This window comes from Carlito syrichta, unplaced genomic scaffold (assembly GCF_000164805.1).
Source record: "Carlito syrichta isolate Samal-C Ts95f unplaced genomic scaffold, Tarsius_syrichta-2.0.1 Scaffold301606, whole genome shotgun sequence".
NCBI lineage: Eukaryota > Metazoa > Chordata > Mammalia > Primates > Tarsiidae > Carlito > Carlito syrichta.
In genome coordinates, this window is record NW_007245702.1 from 263075 (window position 1) to 274082 (window position 11008).

The 11008-nt window shown below is 38.0% G+C and overlaps 1 protein-coding gene across 1 annotated transcript in view; it reads right to left on the reverse strand.

Moving 5' to 3' along the window:
- Positions 1-4476: 4476 nt before the first annotated feature.
- Positions 4477-11008, reverse strand: part of CPNE3 (copine 3) — a 46407-nt gene continuing 39875 nt past the window's right edge. Inside the window, exons 15-17 of the mRNA XM_021710836.1 lie at positions 7682-7815; positions 6374-6610; positions 4477-4840 (exon numbers count right to left, since the gene is read on the reverse strand). Coding sequence (XP_021566511.1) covers positions 4730-4840; positions 6374-6610; positions 7682-7815 — 482 coding nt within the window. The 3' untranslated portion in view covers positions 4477-4729. The remainder of the gene's footprint in view (positions 4841-6373; positions 6611-7681; positions 7816-11008) is intronic.

Sequence of the window (11008 nt, forward strand, 5' to 3'; positions counted from 1 at the left end):
CATCTCTGTGCTCTTCTTTACCACTTTCCCTCTCACACTGGATATTCCAACAAACTCAGATTTCTTTCCACTCCTAAAACATTCAATCCCATACTTGCTGTTGACCTTATACCTCGACAATGCTTTTAACCTTCTTCACCAGCTAATTTTCAGGTCTTAGCTAAAATGGCACATCCTCAGAGACATGCTTCTTGCCTCCTAGATAGGTTAGGTCTCTCTCTACTACAGGTTGTATCACACACAGATCTCACGCCACTACAATTTCTTATTTAATGTTTTCTTTCCCACTAGACTACCATTATTTCTATAAAGACAGCAATTGTGGGTGCCTTGGTCAACACTATTTCCAAAGCCCTGCCCAATGAGTAGAATGTAACAAAAGAAATTTAAACAATTTTTTTAAGTTAAGTATATATCCTGTCCTGTTTAACATGACTGACAAAATGTGAGTGCCGTATATCTCAGGCCAGTCTAGCTACAAGCCAGTAACCTTTCCTTGAACCCATTTGATGTCGTTTAAACAAATTAATGCCATGAAATAATAACATCTCCCAAATTGTTTAATTCAGTAATATATGGAATACAGGCCACCTCAAACACTATATCTACTTTATTTCTAATTTTTCTATTTTCTTGAAAATAAAGAATAAAAATGAAAACAAGACACTATAATGTCACATCAAGAAATAACTTTATCCAAAGGGAATGCAAATGAAAGATATATTTAACATTAATTCATATATTAGTAACTTATACACGTATTTATCAAGTATGACATCCAAGAAAGTACAAAACAGTCTCTCACACTTTCCACCAAACTTTTGCCTTGCCTTATGTGTCACTTCCATGACTATCAATCGCTTTCCAGGAAATTTACAAAATAAAAAGGGAAAAATATGTCAAAATATAGTGTAAGTAGCAATGGGGCCCTGAATTTACTTTGGATAAATGGCCTAAGGCACTACAATATGAACAGTTGTAAACCCCTGATCAGATTTTAAAGTTTTATGGTCTTAAAATTTCAATTCTCGGGAGACTGAAGCAGGAGGATCACCTGAGCACAGTAGGTCAAGGCTGTGGTGACCCATGGTTGTGCCAGCCTGGGTAACTAAGATCCTGACTCAAAAAAAACCATCTCTACAATAAATCAAAAAAAAATCAGCCCCGCGTGGCAGCGCATGCCTGTAATTCCAGCTACTTGGAAGGCTGAGGCGGAAGGATCGCTGGAGCCCAGCAGGTCGAGGCTGTGGTGGCCGGGAGCAGCCACTGCACTCCAGTCTGGGCAACAGAGTGAGACTCCAACTCAAAAAAAAAAAAAAAATTCAATTCTACCCACAAGGTGAGATGATTAGACTAGTTTGTATATTATTTCCTCCATACAGGCATATGTAAGAAATATTACGCCTATCCAGAGCACTGTCAACTCTAATATACATTTGTAATACTTGTCTGATTACATGAGGTGTGAAAGTCAATTTGGTTGATTTTCCTGTAAATGCATTTTAAGAACAAATGGCACTTGAAGAAATGGTGGTACAAGAAGGAAAAGGGCTATTTTATTATAAAACAATATTAAATCAGTATGTGATGAGGCTGAGTGCTGAAATTGTTAGAATTTATACAATGATAATTTAGAAATTGTAAATGCTTTTATTCAAAACTACAAAAAAGTCCCAATCACCCTAATTTGCTAGAATCACTGTTCTTATGAATAATTGCATCTACTGATGACATGATCAAGAATGAATACTTTTTTAAAAATTTAAAAGGGAATAATTCTGATAAAACCAGAGTATAAAATTATGAAGACCAAATTAAAATGGCAGTGTTATTTGGCCAGTGAAAATGAAGGCTCATAACCAAAAGTTCCCAAGACCTTGTGCAGGTGACTCAGGTGCTGCTGAGGTGCTGATCAGGAGAATGAGGAGTAGGTCAAGTGACCTGGACCCTGCCCCAGCATCAAACAGAGAGGTTCTACTTCCATCTGTTTTACCACAAAAAATATATGTGAGCCTTTTTTTTAAAGGCTTCCTGTGATTAAAAGAGAAGATTCTGGCCACACGTGGTAGCTCATACCTGTAATCCTAGCACTTTGGGCGGCTGAGTTATGAGGTCCAGGAGTTCAAGACCAGCATAGCAACATAGCAAGACCTCACAGCTATAAAAAAATTTTTTTTAATTAGCCAGGCATGGTGGCAAGTGCCTGCAGTCCCAGCTACTCAGGAGGCTGAGGTGGAAAGATTGCCTGAGCCCGAGAGGTCGAGGCTGTGGTGAGCTATGATCACATGATCATGCCACTGCACTCCAGCCTGAGTGACAGAGTGAAACTCCAACTCAAAAAAAAGAAAAAGAAAAAGAAAAAGAACAACAAAAAAAGAAAATTCTGAAAACCAGAGCAACTTACCAATGCTTTTTTTAAGCACAAAAAGACACATGAATTAGGACATTTGAGACAACTTTGAATCCAAAACAATTGGAAGAAGGACCAGTTTTCTTCTCCCCTATTGATAATATCAACATGCCTTATCTATTAACAAGCCATATTATAGAGCAGCAGACTACTAGTTAGGTACCTTCTGGTAAACAGCACATATCTAGAGGCCAGATACCCAGTAGAAGGTGGTAGGTAACTGCTCAACTTGGCTAGGCAACCAAAACAGCAAGCACATCCCCTCTCAGCCTTGCCTTGGCAATGAGTTGCTTCTGAGAAATCACTGCTGTCTGTGGCTGAGAGTTCACTTCCTTCACACATTGCAGAAAACAAGAGACACAAGCTAAGGAGTAGGATTTCAATAAAACTGAGAGGCACATCAACATGGCACTGTTGCAACCACTTAAAAATATGTGATAAACACACAGTTTTAAATGTTAAATTATAAAAAATAATTAGCCAATGTATGGATACGCAAAGAATGTAGCACATAGGTCCTCAATAAAATGTTATTGAACCTATTCTAAAAATGTAATGTTCACTAAGTAATATACTGTAAAGGGTAAAAATCAGTGGAGAGAATTATATTCTTAAAAAAAAGCAAGTCCATTGTATCCAATGCAGCAGCTGGAAAATATTTTTTTTCCCTTTCCTTTTTTTTAAGTTACAACAAATTTCACGCTTAATACAATATATTCTGGCCTCAGGAAATGGCACATTATTAAACTGTAAAATGTGATTTTGATTAACTGATAACCTTTATTACAAGTTTAAAAATCAGATGAAAATGCTATTTTTTAAAAAAAGAGGCCAGGTTCGGTGGCTCAGCCTATAATCCCAGCACTTTGGGGGGCTGAGGCAATAAATCAAAAATTAGCTGGGTGTGGTAACGTGTGCCTGTAGTTCTGGCTACTTGGAAGGCTGAAGAGGAAGGATTGCTGGAGTCAAGCAGGTCGATGTTGGGGTGGCCCTGAGCATGCCACTGCACTCCAACTTGGGCAATGGAACAACTCAAAAAAATAAAAGACAAAATGTCTGGCCAGACACGGTGGCTCATGCCTGTAATCCCAGTACTTTGGGAGGCCAAGGCAAAAGGATTGCTTGAGTCCAGGAATTTGAGACCAGCCTAAGCAACATAGCAAGGCCTCATCTCTAAAAAAAAATTAGAATTAGCCAGGCATAGTGGAACGTGTCTGTAGTCCCAGCTACTCAGGAGGCTGAGGTGGAAGGATTGCCTGAGCCAAGGATGTCGAGGCTATGGCAAGCTGTGATTGTGCCACTGCAATCCAGGCAGTGTGACAGAGTGAGACCTCATCTCAAAAAAAAAAATAAGGAGAAAATGTACAGATAAATGTATGGGACCTAAGCAAGGAAAGTATAAAAACTTTTAAAAAACAAGTCCAGTCTTTCATTAGTTAGAAGGAAATTGAATTCTGAATTTTACCTTATAAGTTTGGCCCTCATGGCTTTCTGGACAAAGCAGTCCTAACCATTTAACAAATCTTAAAGTAACCTGATCTTGTAGAATTCAGGACAACCTATCATCTATGTATCTACAGAATCCTGAGTGTCACATTCAGTCAATGAAAAGAAAGGCTGAATCTGACGATGTTTACAGCTTTCCACAATGAAAATAAAAATATCTAGGCTTACTTGCATGAGGTTCCTTTTACTTGTTGATTGTATATTCCAAAAACTGAGTATGTGCCTTTCCTGCTCATTAAACATTTTTTTTTGTGAAGTCCCATGTGAGTGCATGCTATTTTATAAACTGTAGTTGTCTAAACTGCAGCAAAAATCATATCCAAGTAAAGGGAAAAGCACTGTATGCAGGAACAAATTCAATATCATCTAATTAAGAAGCTCTCATAATCAGGAGTGAACATTGGCTTGGTAAAATGTACCCTGTAAACTAAGTATAGCAACCTGCAAATCACATCATCCCAACAATTTTTCATTCTTTCTATTGACAAACATTTAAAAACAGAATTTTCATCATATGAAAGTGAACAAAACAATAACAAAATCCACTTTTCCCACACTAGTTTCTAACCCAAAGAGCCTCACTACTATTACTGTAAATCACTAGTAATCACTGAATTTACTGGGGGACTTGGCACTGACCTCCTAAAAAGTATAAGAAGAATGATTTATACATAGATATAATCCATAGAGAACTAGATTTACGTCCTAAACGTTGGAGGCAAAAAACACATGAAATGACAGATGGTTTTGGGGGAGAGATGGCATTGCTCCACACAGCACAAAAGAATTCTGTTGCAGTGGTCACAGCTCTTCTTATTTCGATGCTGGGTTCTTGGGAGGAAGGAGTTTGTATGTGTTGAAGTAGCCCACCACCTGCTGGGGAATCTCTGCCAAGACACACTGAGCAAGGGCTTCTTTTGGAGCCTTGTGAAAAACAAAAACAGAGTGACTTTATTAGTAACCAAATTCTTACTGGCTTTTTTGATAAAAGACTGAGATACTTCACCAGCCATTAAAAAACAGTAATTCCCAATTGCTAGGCCTGTATCTTTCCTTAGGAACAATCCACAAAATGTGGAATAAGCTAACAAACCAATGCTACTTATGATTGCCATTATTATACCTGCTAACACTTATCAAGTTCTTTTATGGTGCCAACATTTTAGCATTTGATGATTTCTGTTGTTGTTTTTCAACTTTTAAATGGGTCTTTCATTCATTTGGTATTAACTTATTTTATTTTTTTAAATTATATTCATAGGAAGTTGCAAAAATAATAAAGAGTGGTCCCGTGTAAACCCTTTATCCAGCTTCCTCCAAAGGTAGCATCTTAAATATAACTTTGCACACTATCAAAACCAGACAACTGACACACTGGTACAGTTTACAGTATTCAGATTTCTAGCCTTATATGCACTTTTATCATCTGAGTAGATCAGTATAACCACTACCACAATCAAGATTCAGAACTGTTTTGTCACCACAAAGATCTCTAATGTTACTGCTTTATAATCACACACACACACCCTTTCTATCCTCCCATTGCTAGTGAAAATGTGAAATGATGCAACCACTCTGAAAAAGTTTGACAGTTGCTTTAATAATTAAACATGCAACTACCCTGTGACTCAGCAACAGTACCCCTGGGTATTTATCCCAGAAGGATAAAAACATACATTCACACAAAAACCCATGTATAAACTTTATGTAAAATAGACAAAAACTGAAAACAACCCAAATGTCCTTCAATGGGCAAATGGTTATACAAACTGTGGTGCATCCACACTGTGGAATACTTTTCAGGAACACTTGCAACAACTTGGTGACTCTTGGAAGAATTAGGACAAGTGATAAAAAGCCAATCCCAAAAGGTCACATACTATATGATTCCATTTATATAACATTCTTGAAATGATAAAATTATAGAAACGGAGAACACATTAGTGTTTTCCAAGGGATATGGAAGAGACAGAGGTAGAAACAAAGTTGGCAGGACTATAAAAAGGCAACAGGAAGGATCCTTGTGGTGATGTATTTGATTATATCAATGTAAATATCCCAGTTGTGACTCTGAACTATAGATTTACAATGTTACCAAAGGAGTAAACTGGGTAAAACAGTCTTCTGAGAGATTTTCATCAAATCAATTTCCACCTTGATAAATTCGGTATATACTTCATAGGTTTTTTTTCCTGGTGTTAGGAAGGTAAAGATAAAATATATAGCTTAAGAAATTAACAATATCATATTTCAATAATCTATCATATAGACTACAAGAAGCACACAATATATATCCTGAAACAACACTGTCCAATCCAATCAGAGCTCTCAAATGAAAAAAAGGACAGTGTTCACACACCCCCTATCCCTGTACACCTACTCAACTGCCTGACTGTGGACACGTAAAGGTCTATGTTCAAACACTTTAGTGTTTGAGCAGAAAGGAATGGTACTTACATTCTGGAACTGTCTGAAAGGCACAAACTGGACAATATCTCTGATGGCCACCTCGCCTGATGGGGAGCGGAGACTTCCACCATCACCATCCAGAAACTCCATGGCACTAAAGTCAGCACCTCCAACTCCAACAATGATGATGGACATAGGCAGCTTGGCGGCATTAACTATAGCGTGTCTGGTTTCATCAAGGTCTGTGATCACACCATCAGTAATAATCAAGAGCACAAAATATTGCTGCCAAAAAAAGAAAATATGCCCACTGAGCAAATCAAGCAATGGTTAATGACATCTCCGGTTTGATGAGTCATTCAGTCTCTTTCTTGTTCGTTTTCCTTAGCAGTTTCTACCCTGCCTACCACCTGTATAAAATATTTTTAAAATTCTCTGATGAAAAGGAAATTGACACTTACAAAAACTGCAGGTTCATTAAAAGTGCAGCAAACCACAAAATAAGGTTGGCAAAATACATCCAAATGTCAAAGATTAATCTTTCAATAAGCATAGGAATAAACACTTTAATCAACTGAAGTATTAAATATGTCAAAGTATCGATCAAGCAAGCACAACTTCATTCTCAAAAGATCAAATAATACAGAAGTAGTAGAATTGTTTACCAAACTATTACACTTAAAAAAAAAAAGGATATAGTTTAAGGAAGGAAATCTTTCTCTATATTCTGTCATCTGAAATAAAACTTTTCAGAGAGTACTAAAACGCTATATAAAGTAGTGACCTATTTGGGGGCTATTTAAGTCTAGAATGGGAATAAGATTTGTAATAGTATCTAATATATGAGGTGTGTTAACTCTGACACAGACACTGTGCACTTATATGAATTATCTCATTTAATTCTTTCAACAACTCAAAGTAGTTTCTCTTACCTTATTTCTGAATTTACTGTAGCTAAGAGAGATTTGGTAGCCAAGATCCAATAGAAAAGTTAGCTAACTCAAACTTGTTTAGTACAGTAAGTAACTTCACAGCAACAACTGATATAATAAGTCTCCTCAAGCCTTAGTTTGTTAAGTCTACTTTAAAAGGCAGGTGACAGTCATTTCTTTTTTTGGTGGAACCTATCTAAGAAAGTTAATTCAAAAGACTCATGAATGCAAGTGTTGTTTTGTTGTTGTCTTATTTTTAATGATCACTAATTTAACAACAATAGATGTTGCTCCCAAACCAAGGATGACTATATCATTCCATCTTGCCCTATTTTGTACTGTAACAGACCAAATAAATACAAAAATGGCACCAGAGCAACTGCCAATCCACACAGCTCTCATCCCCTGGCCATAGAGCACTTACAGAAGCTGTCTGCTGTTGTGTGGCTACAGCAGCAAACTTGGCCACATGATTTATGATTGGAGAAAAATTCGTTGGTCCATAGAGTTTTATTTGAGGAAGACAAGCCCGATATGCCTCTACAATGCCTTGGATTCCTAGATGACAAAAAGCAGTATTAAAAATTATCAAGCACAATTTGTTTATTCACAATACTAGCTAATTAAATTATATATATATCCATATAGCACTTTAAATTCGCCAATATTCTACAGTCAGGAGTTCCCCTGAGCTATATATTACAAGACCCAATAGCTAAACTCCATTACAAAAGAAAAACTATAAACTCTGCCCTTCCTCAACAGACAGCATTTATTCTCATCTCAGTCGAATCATTAATTAGTTTACAGTAGGACTGTTATATTTGTGCTTAATTTTAATGTGCTTTGGGAATGTGACTCTGATGAAAAAAGAACCATGAAAAAGGTGCTGCATCATATAACGGATGATAAGTGGCAAGAAAAAATTACCAATAAAGTGAAAAAACATTTGCATACATGGCCAGAGGTTCTACAAAACTATCAAATGGCTATAAACCTAATATTAATTCCAATTAATTAACTGTTGCAAGTGTTTGTTCAATAACTTAAAGGTTAAGCATGGTATCGTAGAGTGCATTCATTTCAAATATTCATTTTCAGGTTATTTATTCATTTTGCTGAAGAAATACTAATGTGTTTGTTCATGGGGCACTGTACCTGAACCTGCTGGAATTGGAGGCCAGGCATGGTGGCTCATGCCTGTAATCCCAGCACTCTGGGTGACCAAGGCAAGAGTATTGCCTGAGCACAGGAGTTCGAGACCAGCCTGGACAACATGGCAAGATTTCATCTCTACAATAAATTATCTAACAATAAATTATTAGCCAGACATGGTGGCACACACTTGTAGTCTCAGTTACTTGGAAGGATGAGGCAAAGGGATCTCCTGGGCCCAGCAGGTTAAGCCTGTAGTAGCCATGACTGTGCCACTGCACTTCAGCCTGGGCAACAGAGTGAGACTCTGACTCAAATAAAAAGAAAGTTGGACAGGACCATTTGACTAGCTTTCACCAATGCATGTGGGTACACATGACATACATGCCTTAAAAAATTCCCCACAATACTTGCTGAGATCACCATGAATATATGTCACCAAAAAGTGTTTAATGTAAACCAAAATAGATCTCTTGCTTTAAAAATCTCCCATAGGGGCCAGGCATGGTGTTTCATGCCTGTAATACCAGCACTTTGAGAAGCTGAGGCAAGAGGATTATTTGAACCCAGGAATTCAAGACCAGCCTAGGTAACATGGCAAGACCTCATCTCTACAAAAATCTAGCTGGGCATGATAGGACATGCCTGTAGTCCCAGCTACTTGGGAGGCTGAAGCAGAAGGATTGCCTGGCCCCAGAAGGTCAAGGCTACAGTGAACCGTAATCAGGCCACTGTCCTCCAGCATCGGCAACAACAAAAAAAATGACCAGCAGAACACAGATCAACAAAAAAGAGAAGCATATACAGTTATGCATTGCTTAACAATGAGGATACTTTCTGAGAAATGTGTCTCCAGAAATTTTGTTACTTCTTGGCAACTATGTTCAGTGATTAATTAGGGAAAGGGGATTAAGCTTCCTTGCCTTAAATTAAGGATCTGAATTTTTTTCTGTACAATGTCTCCTTTGTCTAAAACTGAACTGATTCCTTTTTCACAATATAAACCAAAAATAAAACAGCTGCACTTGGTGAACCCAAATATGGGCTAATATTATTTATAAAGTGACTGAATTTCTTTTTCTATTTTTTGTTTTTTTTGACTCAGGTCTCACTCTGTCACTCAGGCTGGAGTACAGTGGCATGATTACAATGCTTACAGCTCACAGCAGCCTCAACCTACTGGGCTTAGGAAATCCTTTCTCCTCAGCGTCCCGAGTAGCTGGGACTATAGGCATGTTCCACCAGCTAATTTTTTTTTTTTTTGTAGACATGAAGTTCACTGTGTTGCCCAGGTTGGTCTCAAATTCCTGGGCTCATGCAATCCACCCACCTCAGCCTCTCAAAATGCTGGGATTACAGGCATAAGCCACCATACCTGGCCTAGAGTAACTGTACTTCCAAAATAAATTCACATATAATAAATCATCCACATTTTTTTTTTTTTGAGTTGGAGTCTCACTCTGTAGCCCAGACTGGAGTACAGTGGCCGCTCCTGGCCACCGCAGCCTCGACCCGCTGGGCTCCGGCGATCCTTCCGCCTCAGCCTTCCACGCAGCTGGAACTACAGACGTGCGCTACCACACCCGGCTAATTTTTTGATTTATTGTAGAGATGAGCTCTCGCCTGCCCAGGCGGGTCTCGAACCCACGGGTTCAGGCAATCCACTCACCTCAGCCTCCCAAAGGTGCGGGATGACAGGCTGAGCCACCGAGCCCGGCTAAATCATCCACATTTATTTACAACAAATAAAACCTAATTATTGTAAATCCTAAAAGTTATTCCAATTTTATCACAAAAAAGAAGCACATTTCCAAAAAAAAAAAAAAATTCCCAGTTTCAAATGGCTAGAGATAAACCAGTCACCAAAGGAACAATAAATTAGTATGGAAATTTCCCTGCAAACTGCCCCCAACAAAATGTTCATGTTCTTCTACATTATAAATATTGTTTAGAAAAAGAAGGAACACCTTCTTCTGTTAGAAAGCTATACATTTGTAATGGTCAAAAGAGTCCTTTGTGGAAAATAGCCCACTGTCTAGAATTTTAAATTATGCCTCTGCCTCCACACCTACCTTTCCTTCTCAAACTGTTTAGTCTTATATAATTTAGTGTGAGACTTGGCATTTTAGGTTGATTCCTCAATGTGGTAAAAAGGACATTTGATATTTGAGGTACAAAGAAAAAAGTGAAATGCCTCTACACAAAGGAAAGCTGCTTTAGGAGTTCAATTCTTTGTTCCTTTCACCCACCCAACTACTTACAGAATACTGCGTGAACAGCATGCAATAAGGTGCTGGACACTTTTTTCTTTGTAGAGAGTAACTACTACTCTGAAAGAAGCTTCAAAAGATCTGTATATTGAATTATTTATTTTATTGAAAGTTTATTTTTAAATCAATTTACATGTGAAAATACTTTTAACATATGATTATTGTTATTGATCTACTCCAAAGAGTGAGAATTCTTTGTCCTAATAAGCTTCTTAAAGGTAGAAGCTAGCTGGGTTCGGTGGCTCAGCCTGTAATCCCGTGCCTTTGGGAGGCTGAGGTGAGTGGATTGCCTGAGCCTGCGGGTTCGAGACCCGCCTGGGCAGCGA